At 44.2% G+C, this 19558-nt stretch overlaps 1 protein-coding gene across 1 annotated transcript in view; it reads right to left on the bottom strand.

Annotated features, from left to right (window-relative positions):
* Positions 1 to 19558, bottom strand: part of LOC120985919 (aminopeptidase N-like) — a 126608-nt gene that overhangs the window by 72575 nt on the left and 34475 nt on the right. The window contains exons 3-5 of the mRNA XM_040414140.1: positions 4573 to 4721; positions 2465 to 2594; positions 29 to 183 (exon numbers count right to left, since the gene is read on the bottom strand). Of these exons, the coding sequence (XP_040270074.1) occupies positions 29 to 183; positions 2465 to 2594; positions 4573 to 4721 (434 nt within the window). The remainder of the gene's footprint in view (positions 1 to 28; positions 184 to 2464; positions 2595 to 4572; positions 4722 to 19558) is intronic.

The following is a 19558-nucleotide window of genomic DNA, read 5'->3' as shown; positions in this document are numbered from 1 at the left end:
CAAAAAGTATAAAAGAAAGATAACCAACCTGATGTGCGAGCTCATGAGCTATGACTGTGAGCACTCTCTCTTTGTTGCCAATGGAAGATTCCTTAGAGTCATAAAAGAGGGCAGTCTCTCTGTATGTCACAAGTCCCCAGTTCTCCATGGCTCCAGTGTTGAAGTCTGGGAGAGCTATTTGGTCTAGGGGAGACACCTAACAGTTAAAGCACACATTTCGAAGCATATCTGTTAACACCCATAGCTTCAGACTTGGAAGAGATGTACTGTGTACTTTCATTTTTAAGGCACACATAACATAAAAAATACGCAAAATTTTGTGGGAAATTTCACATAAGCAATATCCTGTATTTTTTTGGTTTACAATTAAAATTGAGAAATATGTAATGAAACCATCCTGGAGATCAACCGTATCCCTTTCCTTCTTACCATCTTGTGTCTGGCTGTAAGATACGCTATGAATTTACACGGTACAGAATTTTGTAGAATGAATTATGGACAAAAAATTCACTGTAATTTACAATACAATTTTAAAAGCCTCATTCACATGTAGCAGAAAAGAATTTGCATAGAACTAAGGACATTCTGCAGGATTTTTATATAAAGACTCTTATGAATGACCAGAACAATGGACACCACGTAATTATAACTTGGGGTTGTTATTGTGAGTATTTTATTTTATTTTTTTACATTTTCACTTTTTTCCTTGAAGGACACATTAAAGAGAGAGATTTTTTTCATGTGAGTGCCTTTTATATACACCCTTCAAAAAATATAATATCTCATTGAAATTAGTTTATTTACAAGCCAACAATGGACACAATACAGTTGCAAGAAAAAGTATGTGAACCCTTTGGAATGATATGGATTTCTGCACAAATTGGTCATAAAATGTGATCTGATCTTCATCTAAGTCACAACAATAGACAATCACAGTCTGCTTAAACTAATGACACACAAAGAATTAAATGTTACCATGTTTTTATTGAACACACCATGTAAACATTCACAGTGCAGGTGGAAAAAGTATGTGAACCCCTAGACTAATGACATCTCCAAGAGCTAATTGGAGTGAGGTGTCAGCCAACTGGCGTCCAATCAATGAGAGGAGATTGGAGGTGTTGGTTACAGCTGCCCTGCCCTATAAAAAACACACACCAGTTCTGGGTTTGCTTTTCACAAGAAGCATTGCCTGATGTGAATGATGCCTCGCACAAAAGAGCTCTCAGAAGACCTACGATTAAGAATTGTTGACTTGCATAAAGCTGGAAAGGGTTATAAAAGTATCTCCAAAAGCCTTGCTGTTCATCAGTCCACGGTAAGACAAATTGTCTATAAATGGAGAAAGTTCAGCACTGCTGCTACTCTCCCTAGGAGTGGCCGTCCTGTAAAGATGACTGCAAGAGCACAGCGCAGACTGCTCAATGAGGTGAAGAAGAATCCTAGAGTGTCAGCTAAAGACTTACAAAAGTCTCTGGCATATGCTAAAATCCCTGTTAGCGAATCTACGATACGTAAAACACTAAACAAGAATGGATTTCATGGGAGGATACCACAGAGGAAGCCACTGCTGTCCAAAAAAAACATTGCTGCACGTTTACAGTTTGCACAAGAGCACCTGGATGTTCCACAGCAGTACTGGCAAAATATTCTGTGGACAGATGAAACCAAAGTTGAGTTGTTTGGAAGAAACACACAACACTATGTGTGGAGGAAAAGAGGCAGAGCACACCAACATCAAAACCTCATCCCGACTGTGAAGTATGGTGGTGGGGGCATCATGGTTTGGGGCTGCTTTGCTGCGTCAGGGCCTGGACGGATTGCTATCATCGAAGGAAAAATTAATTCCCAAGTTCATCAAGACATTTTGCAGGAGAACTTAAGGCCATCTGTCCACCAGATGAAGCTCAACAGAGGATGGGTGTTGCAACAGGACAACGACCCAAAGCATAGAAGTAAATCAACAACAGAATGGCTTAAACAGAAGAAATTACGCCTTCTGGAGGGGCCCAGTCAGAGTCCTGACCTCAACCCGATTGAGATGCTGTGGCATGACCTCAAGAAAGCGATTCACACCAGACATCCCAAGAATATAGCTGAACTGAAATAGTTCTGTAAAGAGGAATGGTCAAGAATTACTTCTGACCGTTGTGCACGTCTGATCTGCAACTACAGGAAACGTTTGGTTGAAGTTATTGCTGCCAAAGGAGGTTCAACCAGTTATTAAATCCAAGGGTTCACTTACTTTTTCCACCTGCACTGTGAATGTTTACATAGTGTGTTCAATAAAAACATGGTAACATTTAATTCTTTGTGTGTTATTAGTTTAAGCAGACTGTGATTGTCTATTGTTGTGACTTAGATGAAGATCAGATCACATTTTATGACCAATTTGTGCAGAAATCCATATCATTCCAAAGGGTTCACATACTTTTTCTTGCAACTGTATATTCAGTACACATACCTGATTTTGGCAGCGGGTAAGGAACACCGTAGTAGTTTTCAAAAAACTCCAGTATTGGCCTTGTGACATTCAGTGCATACTCTCCTTGCTTCTCATCCACAATTGCTTTTTTACGGCCCCAGATTTTAACCTGTATAATGTTATAATGTAGTGGTAAGTATGCTAAATATATACTAAACGTAAACTAAATATACCAAATTTTATTGATCTCTGCATCATTGCCAGAGCAGTATGTATTTTTCTAGACCATTGTATGACCGCATGGTAAGGTGGATCATAAGTGGAGAGATGGTTTAAAGAATGGATAGGACTTCTCCTCTCTTATGAATCCACCCCTGGCTTTGGCTTCCAAATCTGCATCAGGAAACCTTACCAAGTAGCCGTACCCTTATCCAGCAATAATTGTACTATCAATTCATGGAAATTAGTCATCACTTGCCTGGGACACTGAAGCAAAGTACCGTATGCTATTTTTATTTGTTACCAGTAGTGTATAGTACAGTATATAGTCAGTAGCTTCAAAAGATTTATTGCTTTATTTGTGTTTGTTACGTTTGTCTACATGCATCTACAAGCTTGTAGTTTAAATGAAATTATTAACGTCAAAGATCAAATACTTCACCATTTTTGTGCTGATTTTCAAGTATTTTGTGTTCTTTTATTAATATACATAACTTGAAAAATTCTATTGGTTGCTCTTGGAAACACAAAATGGATTAAAAAATTGTTAGCCCTTTTACCCGATGACATAGCTGTTCATGCAGATGGATATATTTTGGCTCCTTTCTGTACAAACATTTAAAAGTGCCATAGAGGCGCATGAGCCATCTGCGGCACCGCCATATTCTGTCTCTCATTTCATATGGAGGCATACAGAGGTAGTATTCTGAAAGAGTCTGAATGACTTAGGCCCCCTGCACAAGAACGTGTGCTTCCCGTTGCCGTATTGCGGACCGCATTTTCGGATCCGCAATACACGGGTACCGTTCCATGGGCATTCCGCATCACGGATGCGGACCCATTCACTTGAATGGGTCTGCAAATCCGGAGATGCGGAATGGTGCGGAACGGAAGCACGGAACGGAAGCCTATGGAAGCACTACGGAGTGCTTCCGTGGGATTTCGTCCCGTACTTCTGTTCCGCAAAAAGATATAACATGTCCTATCTTTTTGCGGAACGGCCGGATCGCGGACCCATTCAAGTGAACGGGTTCGCAATCCGCTGCCCCAGGGACTGTGTTCGTGCATTGCGGCCCGCATTTTGCGGGCCGCAGCGCGACCTCAGGGTGCACACGTTCGTGTGCAGGGGGCCTTATTTTGTACTAAAGGAAACATAGAACCTTCATGATGGATCATACTGGTTAATTGCGCAGGGCTTTGCTGTGCATTATGCAGCATTTACAGGCAGTGACCAAGCAGACCATTATTTGGAAGGACATTTTTCTTCCCAATAATAGCCTACTTATCAGTGGAGTTGAAGAGCTGCATTTATATGCAGCAATCACATCCACTGCATGGGGGCGAGAGATGTCTACTGCAACCGTTCGTCCCCCTACAGAATCACTGTTTTTGGGCAGCAGATCCCTGTTCATACAGCACGATCTGCTGCCCAGAAACGATTATTTAATGTGCCGCACAACAACTATTTCAGCAAGTGTTTCGCTTGTTTATTGGGTGATTGGCGGCACATTTACAAGGTCAGATTATCGGGACTGAAAGTTTGTAGTAACATATTTTCCCAATAATTGGGCAGTGTAGTTCCAGCCAATCAGGTAACCAGGATCCAGAGAACAGCTTTAGATGTGAAAGGAAAAGAAAACATCATAAATGGAATATGTAAAGTATTTAAACTTACTCAACACTATGGGGGAGATATACCAACACTGGTGTAAAGCGAAACTGGCTGAGTTGCCCATAGCAACCAATCAGATTCCACCTTTCATTTTTCAGAGCTGCTTTGGAAAATAAAAGGTAGAATCTGATTGTTTGCTATGGGCAACTAAGGCAGTTTTCCTTTACACCAGTTTTGATAAATCTCCTTCTATGTGTATATGACTATATGCATGATAAATTGATGTTCAAATGTATGTTTTGTTGTTTTTTCTTGCAAAAATACTGTAGATACTCACCCTGTCGTCGCCAATAGATTCAAACTCAGAATTTACTATAAAGGCCACCAGATATGTCGACATCCTTGGAGAAGTCTCAAACGTGGTAATATTCCAGGTTTCATTATTCCATTGTTCAGTAGCCACATCTTAAACAAGAATATTTTTGTCAAATGGTATAAAAGAGATTAAATAAATGCAACACAGCCTCATATGTAATTGTGTATACGCTTGGTATACATGCTTTATTGTAGAATTATATTCAATAGGTTGTAGTTTGCTAGTTTCCTGCTAAGGTGTGCCGTGTTTGTTTACCTGTTCAGTGTACCTGGCCTGTGCCTGTTCTCTGTTCTGACCCTGAGCTACTTGTTCCAACCTCGGCCTGTTTATCGGATTGCACATTCTCTGCTTGCCCTGACCTGCCGACGGTTGTTGCCTGATCCTCGGTGTCCTGCATCGGCATCTCCCGTACCTGTGGGTCAGCACCCACCTGAAGAAAGACTGCTCCATGGGGTAGGAGCCTGATAGTTCCCTGCAGTGAAGTACAGCTCTCTTTATACTGGTTAAAGGGTGAATACTTGACGAGACACTTAGATAAGGCCCTAGGTGTAGCCCCAAGAAAAATCTGCTCAAGTGACACACTGGGTCCACACACACTTTATTACAATGTCCATCATTATTGATGAGCAGATGTTTGTAATGCTACAGTCTTGACCTCAGCCTGCAGGTTGAACTTTAACATAGACCATATTAACATATTAGAGCACTATTCATACTTTTTAATTTCAGTTATCAATCATGGTAGGGTTTATGGTGACATAATCAGAATCAATGATAAAACATAATATTATAGTCAATGTTTTGCTGTATGTCCATTACAACAGGTGGGAATTGAGTAAATTGTGCTGAGAATTGGCCGGTGTAAAAGGGGTGTTGCAATGTGGTAACAAACGTGCCCCAAAACTGCTTTTCCTACTGTACATGATGAAAGTCAGTCATTATAAAGGCTACAGAGCAGTGACTTAGATCACCAAGTTATCCATCTGCTTACAGTCACTGCTCTCAATGTTTTGTTACATTTTTAGCTTATTAATAGCTTAAAAATTAATATTTACTTCCTCTTATCTCTCCACACTATACTGGTACTTCCCCATATAGTTTAGGGCTTGTTCACATTGCTGGGGGGAGCTGGTGTGGAGGATGGCTGCTATGATAATTTGCAGAGGCAATCCTCACACCAATGCTCCCTAGGGCCAGGGCAGTGATACAAGCCCACACCCTTTCTTACCTTGGGGCACACCCTGATGTTGGGGCTCCTGCCTGATAGTAGTTGGGGTGCCTTTTGTTATGAGTTTGGTGCAGGTGTAAGGCAGGAGATGTAGGTGCAGTAGCTGGTATATGATACTGGACTTGGAATAGGAGTTGTAGTATATACATTGTATAAAAACACAGTTCCAAATGATTCACATTGCAAATATCCCAAATAGCAGCATATCTTGCAGTAGTGGCTATAATTCCTAGTAGAGGGGTACAGGATAACTATATGGTTGGCCAGGTCATGTCTAAAGGTGAAGGGTGTATTAGTAATGTTTCTCTCAAAGCAAATGCCTTACTGACTGATTCCAGTGCTTGGACATGCAGATTCAGTACCTTACTGGTTCGTTCTCTATTTCTCTCTTTCCGGAGCCTCTGTCTACTTCTCTTGATTGTGTTTTGAATCTGACAATTCTGTTTTTGTCATTGTTCTACTCTTCTAACAGGGAAGAACAATGGAAATACAGTGGATATAAAAAGTCTACACACCCCTGTTAAAATGTCAGGTTTCTGTGATGTAAAAAAAAGAGACAAAGATAAATCATTTCAGAACTTTTTCCACCTTTAATGTGACCTATAAACTGTACAACTCAATTGAAAAACAAACTGAAATCTTTTAGGTAGAGGGAAGAAAAAATATAAAAATAAAATAATATGGTTGCATAAGTGTGCACACCCTTAAACTAATACTTTGTTGAGGCACCTTTTGATTTTATTACAGCACTCAGTCTTTTCGGGTATGAGTCTATCAGGATGGCACATTTAGACCTGGCAAAACATTCCAAATCTGTCAGATTGCGAGGGCATCTCCTGTGCACAGCCCTCTTCAGATCACTCTACAGATTTTCAATCAGATTCAGGTCTGGGCTCTGGCTGGGCCATTCCAAAACTTTAATCTTCTTCTGGTGAAGCCATTCCTTTGTTGATTTGGATGTATGCTTTGGGTCGTTGTCATGCTGAAAGATGAAGTTCCTCTTCATGTTCAGCTTTCTAGCAGAAGCCTGAATGTTTTGTGCCAATATTGACTGGTATTTGGAACTGTTCATAATTCCCTCTATCTTAACTAAGGCCCCAGTTCCAGCTGAAGAAAAACAGCCCCAAAGCATGATGCTGCCACCACCATGCTTCACTGTGGGTATGGTGTTCTTTTAGTGATGGGCAGTGTTTTTTTTGCACCAAACATATCTTTTGGAATTATGGCCAAAAAGTTCAACCTTGGTTTCATCAGACCATAACACCTTTTCCCACATGCTTTTGGGAGACTTCAGATGTGTTTTTGCAAAATGTAGCCTGGCTTGGATGTTTATCTTCGTAAGAAAAGGCTTTCATCTTGCCACTCTACCCCATAGCCCAGACATATGAAGAATACGGGAGATTGTTGGCACATGTACCACACAGCCAGTACTTGCCAGATATTCCCGCAGCTCCTTTAATGTTGCTGTAGGCCTCTTGGTAGCCTTCCAGACCAGTTTTCTTCTCGTCTTTTCATCAATTTTGGAGGGACGTCCAGTTCTTGGTAATATCACTGTGGTGCCATATTTTCTCCACTTGATGACTGTCTTCACTGTGTTCCATGGTATATCTAATGCCTTGGAAATTCTTTTGTACCCCTCTCCTGACTGATACCTTTTAATAATGAGATCCCTCTGATGTTTTGGAATCTCTCTGTGGACCATGGCTTTCCCTGTGGGATGCGACTAAGAAAATTTCAGGAAAGACCAACTAAAGCAGCTGAACTTTATTTGGGGTTAATCAGAGGCACTTTAAATGATGGCAGGTGTATGCTGACTCCTATTTAACATGATTTTGAATGTGATTGCTTAATTCTGAACACAGCTACATCCCCAGTTATAAGAGGGTGTGCACACTTATGCAACCACATTATTTTAGTTTTTTTTGTTTTCCTCCCTCCACCTAAAAGATTTCAGTTTGCTTTTCAATTGAGTGGTACAGTTTATACAGTCCTGATGAAAAGTTTAAGACCACTTGAAAAATGGCAAAAAATCTTATTTTACATTGTTGGATCTTAACAACGTTCCAAGTAGAGCTTCAACATGCAACAAGAAGAAATGAGAGTGAGAATTCATTTTTTTTGAGCATTCAATTAATTGAAAATAACGATTAAACTGAAACAGACTGTTTTTCAGCTGATCCAAATTTTAGGACCACATCCCTTTAAAAGGCCAAATCTGTGCAAAGATGTGGATTCATTGTCATTTTCTGTCAGGTATTCACACGCTGTCATGACAAAGGCAAAAAAACTCTCCCTTTTTGAACGTGGTCGTGTTGTTGAACTGCATAAGCAGGGTCTCTCACAGCGAGCCATCTCTGCTGAGGTGGGACGCAATAAGACAGTCATTTGGAATTTCTTAAATGATCCTGAGGGTTATGGAACAAAAAAGTAAAGTGGAAGACCCAAAAAAATTTCATCAGCACTGAGTCGGAGGATCCAATTGGATCCGTCAAGACACTGGACGATCCTCGACCAAAATTAAGGCCCTTACTGGTGCTGACTGCAGCCCCATAACCATCAGGCGGCATCTGAGACTGAAGGGCTTCAAAAGCAAAAAACGTCTTCAAAGACCTCGTCACCTTGAACGCCACAGAACTGCTCGTTTGGACTTTGCAAGAGAGCACCAAACATGGGACATTCAAAGGTGGAAGAAAGTTTTATTCTCTGATGAGAAAAAATTTAACCTTGATGGTCCTGATGGTTTCCAACGTTACTGGCATGACAAGCAGATCCCACCTGAGATGTTTTCTACACGCCACAGTGGAGGGGGCGCCATAATGGTCTGGGGTGCTTTTTCCTTCAGTGGAACAATGGAGCTTCAGGAAGTGCAGGGGCGTCAAACGGCCGCTGGCTATGTCCAGATGTTGCAGAGAGAATTCCTCATGACTGAGGGCCCTCGTCTGTGTGGTAACGACTGGGTTTTTCAACAGGACAACGCTACAGTACACAATGCCCGCAGGACAAGGGACTTCTTCCAGGAGAATAACATCACTCTTTTGGCCCATCCTGCATGTTCCCCTGATCTAAATCCAATTGAGAACCTTTGGGGATGGATGGCAAGGGAAGTTTACAAAAATGGACAACAGTTCCAGACAGTAGATGGCCTTCGTGCGGCCGTCTTCACCACTTGGAGAAATGTTCCCACTCACCTCATGGAAACGCTTGCATCAAGCATGCCGAAACTAATTTTTGAAGTGATAAACAATAACGGCGGAGCTACTCCTTACTGAGTTCATGTTTGGAAGTTGGATTTCTGTTTTTTTTTGGGGGGGGGGGGGGGGGTTAGTTTTTTTTTGGAGGTGTGGTCCTAAACTTTTGATCAGCTGAAAAACAGCCTGTTTCAGTTTATTCGTTGTTTTCATTAAATTGAATGCTCAAAAAATGTTTTGTCTCACTCCCATTTCTTCTTGTTGCATGTTGAAGCTCTACTTGGAACCTTGTTAAGATCCAGCCATGCTAAATATGATTTTTTTGCCATTTTTCAAGTGGTCTTAAACTTTTGATCAGGACTGTAGGTCACATTAAAGGTGGAAAAAGTTCTGAAATGATTTATCTTTGTCTCATTTTTTTACAGAACAGAAACCTGACATTTTAACAGGGGTGTGTAGACCTATTATATATCCACTGTATATAGCAGTGGTGCGAACTCACCCTTACAGGGTATACATAAAATACTAATTTATATTTGTCTGTATATTCTGCATTCCATTACTCTTATATGCAGTTATAAGAAATGCATTTCCCATTTGTTTAATAATTAATGTGGTTGGAGGCGTGTTTAAACTAGGGTCTGGGGGAGAGGGTAATTACGTTATTGGAGGGGAAGATAGTGCAGATAGAGACCTTTGGCAAGGTAGTGGAACTGGGGGAGGAATGGAAGGAGGGACTAGAATAGTTCAGAAGGAAAGGTGTAGGGTAAAAAAAATATACATAAACCTCTTAAATGTATGTATACTAATGCCAGAAGCCTGACTAATAAAACTGGGGAACTGGAATTAGTGATGTGTGAGGAGGACTATGACATAGTGGGAATAACTGAGACATTGCTGGATGATAGCTATGACTGGGCAGTCAATGTACAGGGTTACAGTCTGTTTAGAAAGGATTGCCAAAATCGGAGAGGGGGGGGGGGGTGCAGCGTCCCACTACCCTCCTGGGTACTGCAAAGTTGTTGTATTGTACTTTACAATGCCTTTTATAGCCTGTTGTTAAGCTGCAATATGTCCTCATGCATCATCCCTGCTAACAGGTGTATTAGCATGCATTTACACTTAGCTTACCACTAGGGGGAGATAACACCTCCCATATATATAGTCAGCTCAGGCCTAGCCAGTTCAGTCTAGTTTCCAGATAATTTCCTGTTGAGACTAGAGTGGCAGTTGAGCACAGTCTAGCAGTGTAGGCAGGCTGTTATCCTCATTTTCTCAGCCATATCTCAGCCCAGAGCTGAAGTACTTGATCTATTCAGAGCCTACTACAGAAAGGAGAACCCCAAAGGATTATTGGACACCTCTTCTGAGTGCCTCAGGACCTTTGGACTCGACCGTGAAGGATATCTTAGCTTTTGGCTACTTCACAAGCCTGAATAAGGAAAACCAGGACCATTCCTGAGCTCTACTAACAGTAAGGCTACTATCTCCTTATCTGATATCTAGAGAGGGACATCCTACACCTGTCAGCAGAGGACTAACAGCAGGTTTATCTCTGTATTGAGACCGTTAAATGCTATGGATGAACTGTTATCAAGAGTCATCTTTAGTAAAGTTCAACTTTGAGTTTCACCCTGCTTGCCTCAGACTCAATTCCTCTATTAACACTATAGTAAATGGTTGTACCTCCATACAAAAGGTACTGGCGTCACGATTACAAGGGACATTGCCACTGGCACATTAATACAGACCACCAAGGGCACCTCAAAACCACCATATGGCCAGTGTCCCTTACACCAGAGTGTGCCCCAGAGAATCAGGGGCATAACTAGAAGTGACTGGGCCCCACAGCAAATATTTGTAAAGGCCCCTCCAGCGCGCTTCGCACCTCCCTCCTCCTGTGTAAACTCCACTCCTTTGGCACAGTGTAGCGGTATACTGTATATTGTGTGGCACAGTGGATGCTATATGTGTATAACATAAACATATTTCATATGAAAACTTACAGTTACTTGACCCTTGGGGATCTCGGACATCACTTCAACACTTGGCCAGGGGCTCGGCGGAGCTGATGTTGTGCTTTATCCTAATGAGAAAGATTTCATAATAAGGATTTGGAGAAGGGGCAGAGGGATAGCAGAGCAGGGAGAGGCTGGTGCTGCTACTAGGGGGTCATACCATGGGGGAGTAATAAAGCCCACTATAATGCCCCCCCCCAGTAGTAATAATTCTCCTTATAATGTGACAGTGCAAAAATACCCCCTTGTAATGCCCCCAGTTGAGCTAATGTCCCCATAGTGCCCCATAATATCCCAGTATAAAATACCCCTATATAGTGCCCCCAGTAAATTCCCCCATAGTGCTCCTCTCCCCCCTTCCTGCTAGTGCCCCCCATAATGTCCCAGTATAAAATGCCCCATATATAGAGCCCCATTAGATGCCCCTCAGTGTCCGGCCTCTGATAGGCTGCCGGCCTAGTGTCCCCCATAATGCCCCCCAATAATGTGCCAGTAAGTGTCCCCATAGATGCCCCCCCATCATGTGCCAGTATCAAGTGCCTCTCTCCTCCCCCCCCACATGTCCCAGTATCATAGTGCCATCTCGCCCCCCATGTGCCAGTATCAAGTGCCTCTCTCTTCCCCCCCATGTCCCAGTATCATAGTGCCATCTCCCCCCCAAAAAAGTGGCAGTATCAAGTGCCTCTCCCCCCATGTGCCAGTATCATAGTGCCAAACTCACCCATGTGCCAGTATCAAGTGCCAAACCCCCCCACATGCCAGTATCAAGTGCCTCTCTCCTCCCCCCCATGTCCCAGTATCATAGTGCCATCTCCCCCCCCAATGTGCCAGTATCAAGTGCCTCTCTCCTTCCCACCCCCCATGTGCCAGTATTATAATGCCAAACCGCCCCATGTGCCAGTATCAAGTGCCTCTCTCTTCCCCCCCATGTCCAAGTATCATAGTGCCATCTCCCCCCAAAAAAGTGCCAGTATCAAGTGCCTCTCTCCCCCCATGTGCCAGTATCATAGTGCCAAACCCACCCATGTGCCAGTATCAAGTGCCAACCCCCCCAATGCCAGTATCAAGTGCCTCTCTCCTCCCCCCCATGTCCCAGTATCATAGTGCCATCTCCCCCCCACCAAAAAAGTGCCAGTATCAAGTGCCTCTCTCCCTCCCCCCCATGTGCCAGTATCAAGTGCCAACCCCTCCCCCCATGTACTAGTATCAGGTGCCTCCCCCCCCTATGTGCCAGTATCAGGTGCCAACCCCCCTCCCCCTCCCAGGTGCCAGTATCAGGTGCCAACCCCCCCTCCCCCCCAGGTGTCAGTATCAAGTGCCTCTCTCCTCCCCCCATGTCCCAGTATCATAGTGCCATCTCCCCCCCCACAAAAAAAGTGCCAGTATCAAGTGCCTCTCTCCCTCCCCCCCATGTGCCAGTATCAGGTGCCTCTCCCCCCCATGTGCCAGTATCAGGTGCCAACCCCCCCTCCCCCCCAGGTGCCAGTATCAAGTGCCGACCCCTCTCCCCCCATGTGCCAGTATCAGGTGCCTCTCCCCCCCATGTGCCAGTATCAGGTGCCAACCCCCCCTCCCCCCCAGATGCCAGTATCAGGTGCCAACCCCCCTCCCCCCATGTGCCAGTATCAAGTGCCTCCCGCTCCCCCCATGGCAGTAACAGTCGGGTATTAAAAAAAATAAAAAAAATAAACACTTCTACTTACCTCCATGTCAGCCATGCGATGCAGCCTCTTCCTGTGTCCCGCCCTGTATGTCCATATATGGAGTCAGTGCTTGTATTTCAGAAAAGTTTCTGCTGGGATTTGAACCCACAACCTTCTGTATCAGAGGCAAAGCACTTAACCACAAGACCATAAGAGCTGCCTTGCTGCTGACTGAAAAAATATGAGACTTCTACTGTTATAGCTGGCTAAGTGTACATCTATACACAGCTGCTCATATATAGAGATATAGCAGAGCTGAGTGTGCTGGGACAGCTGTCATAAAGAGATATAGCAGTGCTGGGTGTGTTGGGGCAGTTGTCATGTGTATAAATGTACACTTAGCCAGCTATAACAGTAGAAGTCTCATATTTTTTCAATCAGTTGCAATGCAGCCTTTATGGCTGTGTGGGTAAATGCTTTGCCTCTGATACACTGATACATTGGAGGTTGTAGGTTCAAATCCCAGACACTTTAGGAGACAGTAAGATTAGATCACATTAGTGAGGGGGCCTGGTCAGCCGCTGCTGCTGCTGTGAAGGGGCCCTGAACAGTAAGACAAGAATCGATATTTAACTAACTTGAAAATAAACTGTCACACACGCTGCCGGGGCGCCGGGCCCCCTTGTCAGCCCGGGCCCCGAAGCAGCTGCTTCCCCTGCTTCCCCGGTAGTTACGCCACTGCAGAGAATCCTTGTGCCATTCTCCTTTTCACTTATGCGAGCCTGCCCAGGGACGACATAACCGTGAGTAACCAGACCTGTATTTACCTCGGCCCACCTATTGCTCACACCGTGACCTCACACATAATTCCCCTGCAAGGTCTGGCATACTGCATAATTAAAATTGGCGTCACTACGAACAGGATTTTATATTCCTTTGTGCCTTATAGAACAGGATTTCTGATAAATATCCTCTGTGCCTTTAAGAACTGGACTTGTGCATTGTTGTATTTTTGTGCACTACAATAATTGAAATTGGCACTGTGTGTGAACAGGACTTGCAAAACCTTGCTTTATTGTGGACTGCCGATTGTGAATAAGCCCCAACTGTTTATTGCTTATATTGGGCCAAGGAACTGTTAAAATTGCTTAAAGACTGTCTGCATGTGTTGCGCTATTCATCTACTACAAAACCGCATCGTTAAAGCTGTAAAGTTGTGGATTTTTGAAAAGTCAGTAGCGCTGCTTGCTGTATTTGACTGGAGTGTTTTGCATTTAAAATTGCCGCCTAACGGACTTGTAGCTATTTGCTGCGCCATCATAGAGCAGCTTGGCGGGAAATTCAAAATTTTACACCCCTTCAGTGCCGAGAGCGTTAGCACCCCCCCCCCTTCCCATACACAGTGATTATTCAAGTTGCCGCCTACCGAGTCTGTAACGGTCCGGAGAGGCCGGGTCATATGCAAATTGTGTTACCGCCCCTTTTGCTGAGTAATCGCGCTGAAGAGACGCTGCGCACAGGACTTGCGTGTGACGTACTCTCGCGCATCGCGAGGTTTGGTACGGAGAGAGAAGAGGAGGATCCGAACTGTCAGCCTTCCTCCACGGAGAAATAAAACAAGTACACTGTAAGTCCTGATTTAAGCCTGCAAACTTATATAGAGACTATTGCCAGTCATAAAAGGACATTTAACCACCGCTTCACTCTGCAATACCCTCCGGCCTGTACCGGCCGATCACTTCTTAAAGGGCGATACACCTGCAACGGTTGCCCATAGCAACCCTATATAAAAAGTGTCTAAAATCAAGTTTAGCCTGCAGCATTTGAATAAACTGTCATTGCCATGTCTGTACAAGAGGAAACCTCGCAGTTTGCCCTCAGCGGATCCCCTACAGCAGCCGCAGCTGGCCCCAGTTCGCCACCAGCCGCTGCAGCAACCAGCATGATGCCACTAACCATGCCCTACTATTTTGGAGCCCCTTGGTTCCCCCGCTACTCTGGTGAAACTCACACCCTAAGGGACTTTAAAGAGAAAATGTGTGCCTTGTTCAGATTGTACCCTGTTTCCACAGAGCAGCAAATGGAAATTCTTCTAGCCCAATTAAAAGGAGCTGCACTCCGGGAAGTGAAGTCCTGGCCTAGCTCTGAAAGAAGAACCCTGGGACACATCTTTGAGAGACCCTACACCACCTTTAAACCCAAGACCGTGTCAGAAGTCAAAATGAGGTTCTTCAGCACGAAACAACAAACCAGTGAGTCACTCAGAGACTTTACATTGTCATTACAAGAAGCCCTTAGAGCTGTGGCTCAGGTAGACCCCCGTGAGGCAGAGAACCAAGACAAAACTCTGAAAGAACAATTCATTGAAGGTGTTAGCACTGACAATCTAAAGAGCCAGTTGAGAGTGTTAGCTGCACAACACCCAAGTGTCACATTCATAGACTTTAAAGAGCTAGCCATTAGCATTCTAGGAAAGAGTCTGCAGCAAGAGCCTACTAAAATTGCTGAAACTCTTGCCCACACACCTGCTACCCCTTCCAAATGTTGTCCGGTAGCCAGTCAGGTAGCTCAAACTCCAGACCCTGATGGCGTAGCAGCCTTGACAGAATAAGTTAACTTTTTGACAAAAAGCCTGGAAAAGGTGTGTCAGAAATTAGAACAGTGGGAGAAGCCTTTATTATTGGAGGACAAGAGACCTGTACGAAAATAACTTTTCCCTCCTGACTACAAAGATATATAACCAGAAGTCCTGGCGGGCGCCCAAATGACCGCTCTAACGCCCGCAGGCGACCTATTTGCGCTTACTGTCATAAGATAGGACATACAGAACCAATGTGCTGGTAGTTAAATGAGAAACCCTCGAGGCTGAGGACTGCCCCTCGAGTGGTAAACCAATAGGTCCACAAGATCCCAACTGGATGCCCAGATATGTAGGATCCCGTCCAAAAGTAGCAATCCGAATTAACGGAATTCCTTTGTCGCCCTACTGGACACCGGATCTCAGGTCACTACCATCTTACGGCCTGCATTTGATAAATACTGGGACCAGAACCAACTTACACAACCACCAGAATCCTGGTTGGAACTTACAGCTAGCAATGGAAAACCCGTACCCATACATGGTTATTGTGAACCAACTCTACAAGTAGGAAAAACCACCCTACCTAGACAAGATGTTATTGTTGTACAAGACGGAGACAAAGGTGGTTCTGCAGTGATCCTAGGAATGAATGTCCTTAGGAATTGTTACAATGAAATGCTTGAGGCATTACACCAATCTATGCCTAAGGCCTAGTTCACACGAACGTGTGTGATCCGTGGCCGTATTGCGGGCCGCAATACACGGCCACAGTTCCATGTGCATTCCGCATCACGGATGCGGACCCATTCACTTCAATGGGTCCGGAATTGCGGAACGGCCGCACGGAACGGGACCCCTCGGAAGCACTACGGAGTGCTTCCGTGGGGTTGCGTCCCGTACTTCCTATCTTTTTGCGGAACGGGCGGATCGCGGACCCATTAAAGTGAATGGGTCCGCGATCCGATGTGGCTGACCTACGGCCGGCGATCGTGCATTGCGGCCCGCAATTTGCGGGCCGCAGCACGGGCACGGGTCACACACGTTCGTGTGAACTCGGCCTAATGCTTCACCTGTTTCCAAAAGGAGCATATAACAAACCATCCGTGTGCTGAGAGCATAACAGAAATTCACCAATAACAAAGGAGAAATCTGCTGTGTCCGCATACGAGGTAACCAGCCTGTGATCCTTAAGCCAAATACAGAGACACTCTTACGGTGCCGTGCCGCCCAGGGAATTCAAGGTTAAGACTACCAAGCCATGGTAGAGCCCTTAGCGCTAGATGACCATCCTCTAGTCAGAGCTGCAAGGAGCTTAGTGACTGTTTCTCAAGGAAAAGTGCCTGTCCGTCTTATAAATTTGAATGATCACCATGCATAAACATTATCCTGTTGCTCAATTATTACAAGTCTCTTTCCAGGATATTATCAGCATGCCTACAACTAAAATAGGACAATCTGCGCAGAGCCCCAGTACTCCAAAACATACTCCGCCTGCATCATGGTGGGAAGAACTTAACGTGGGAGACAACTCTACGCCCAAAAACCAAATTGAAGGAGTTTTGAACATTGTGAAGAAAATTCACCAAGCCTTCAGTAAGCACTCTACGGATTATGGGGAAGTCCGCGGGATCCAACACACTATCCCTACCGGTTCTCACCCCCCCAATAAAAGAAAGGTACCATCCTATACCACCAACAATGTACCAATTATGTGAAACAAATGATCCGGGAGATGAAGGATTCCAATATTATCCAAGACAGCCATAGTCCATGGGCTGCACCCTTAGTTCTTGTCCGGAAAAAGGATGGCAACATCAGATTCTGTGTGGACTACAGAAAACTTAATCAAATCACCCACAAGGATGCCTATCCTTTACCCAGAATTGAAGAATCCCTGACAGCATTGGGATCATCAGCCTATTTCTCCACTTTTGATTTGACCAGTGGATACTGGCAAGTACCCATGGCTCCTGAAGACCGAGAGAAAACAGCTTTTACCACCCCCATGGGCCTATTTGAATTTAATTTCATGCCCTTTGGACTTTGTAATGCACCAGGAACATTTCAAAGACTAATGGAACGCTGTTTAGGCCATAGAAACTTTGAGACTGTCCTACTCTACCTGGACGATGTCATTATTTATTCCAAATCCTACGAAGACCACTTGAAACATCTTGCAGAAGTCTTCCAAGTCCTCATTAAACATGGACTCAAGATCAAACCATCTAAGTGCTACCTGCTGAAGCCAGAAGTCAAGTACCTGGGACAGGTTGTCAGTGGAGAAGGTGTTAAACCAGATCCTGAAAAGTTAGCTGCAGTCTGGAATTGGCCTACTCCGACTACAGTAAAAGAGGTGAGAAGTTTCCTTAGTTTTGCAGGATACTACAGACGCTTCATCCCTCACTTCGCACAGATTGCTGAGCCAATTCAGGAACTCCTAAGGGGACACCCAAAGAAGTACCAGAAGACGCAGATACCTGTGGAATGGAATGAAGACAGGGAAATTGCCTTCCAGCTCTTGAAAAAGAAGCTGACTGAACCACCTGTTTTGGGATATCCAGATTACCAACAGCCCTTCCATCTCTACACTGATGCCAGCCAGAAAGGCCTGGGAGCTGTCCTGTCCCAAGTGCAAGAAGGTAAAGAGAGAGTAATTGCTTATTCTAGCAGATCCCTGAAAGGAGCTGAAAGGAATGACCAGAACTACAGCTCTTTCAAGTTAGAGTTCCTCGCACTTGTGCGGGCTGTCACCGAAAAATTTAAAGATTACCTTGCAGCAACTCCCTTCATAGTTTTCACGGATAACAACCCACTTGCGCATCTCAATACAGCCAAGGTAGGTGCCTTAGAACAAAGATGGGCCTCACGCCTTGCTAACTACAACTTCACTGTAAAATACAGAACGGGCAAATCCAACGAGAATGCAGATGCCTTATCTCACCTGCCTACCAAAGAAGCTCCTACTACACACGTACATGACTGGGAAGAAATGGAGATGCCTAATTTCTACAAAAATTTCGCCCAACAAGACATCCTCTCCATCAAAAACAAAAGAGTCCTAAATCCCCATCTACAGAACAATCCAGAATCCCAAATTGAAAAGGAGAGATGGATCAAACTTCAATCAGAAAGTAGAGTAATCGGAGAACTACATGACTTCCTCACCAGTGGAAGAACACCTGAGAGAATCCGTAGAAGAAACGCAGATCCAGAACTGTTGAAGCTGTGGAGACACCGAAAACAACTCTTTCTGCAGAAGGGCCTACTATTGAGAAGAAGCCTGGATCCAGTTATCTATGACAGAATATACCAAATCTTAATCCCCCGTCGGGATGCAAGCATCATTCTTGAGATGTACCATGACAAATCAGGACACTTTGGCGTGCAGAAGACAGCAGCTACCGTCCGTAGACGATTCTATTGGATTGGAATGCGAGAAGACATTGAGAAGTGGTGTAGAGAGTGTTCCGCCTATGCTATTGGACGAGGTGAAAAGCATGACCAAAAAGCACCTTTACATTCTATTGTGAGCCAAAAACCATTGGAGATCGTTGCAATTGACCATGTGAAGCTGGAACCAAGTCCGCAGATTACACATACGCTATGACCATCATTGATCACTATACCAAATTCGTTGTAGCCGTGCTTGTTAAGGACTTGACCGCTAAAACAACTGCAGATGCCTTCTGGAAACATTTCCTGTTACCATACGAATGTCCAGAGAAAATCCTTACAGATCAAGGATCTGCCTTTGAGTCGCAACTCTTCAAAGAACTGTGTTCACTTCACAATTGCCAGAAAATCAGAACAACAGCTTACCATCCCCAAGGTAATGGACTTTGTGAAAAAATTAACCAGACCCTAATAGAAATGCTTAGAGCTGTGCCAGCTGCTACCAGGAATGATTGGCGTACTCTTCTACCTCAATTGATGTATACCTATAATACCATTCACTGTTCCACGGGGTATACACCTTACTATCTCATGTTTGGACGACAAGGTAAACTACCTGCTGACCATACTTTGGACGTACAAGTGCCAGATGCCATCAATCCCTTGCCAAAAACTGATTGGGTGAGCGAACACCAAAGACGTCTAGCTGATGCACAAGAAATTGTTCACCAACGCATGGAACATGCTCACAAAAAACAACAAAAAGATTATGATCAATCTGCCAAAGCAGAGCCTCTTAAAATTGGTGATTATGTGTGGTTAAAGAACAACCATCGCACCAGCAAGTTGGATAGTAAGTGGGAAAGAGATCCCTA

This window comes from Bufo bufo, chromosome 1 (assembly GCF_905171765.1).
Source record: "Bufo bufo chromosome 1, aBufBuf1.1, whole genome shotgun sequence".
Lineage (NCBI taxonomy): Eukaryota > Metazoa > Chordata > Amphibia > Anura > Bufonidae > Bufo > Bufo bufo.
This window is presented reverse-complemented; position numbering and strand designations above follow the sequence as displayed.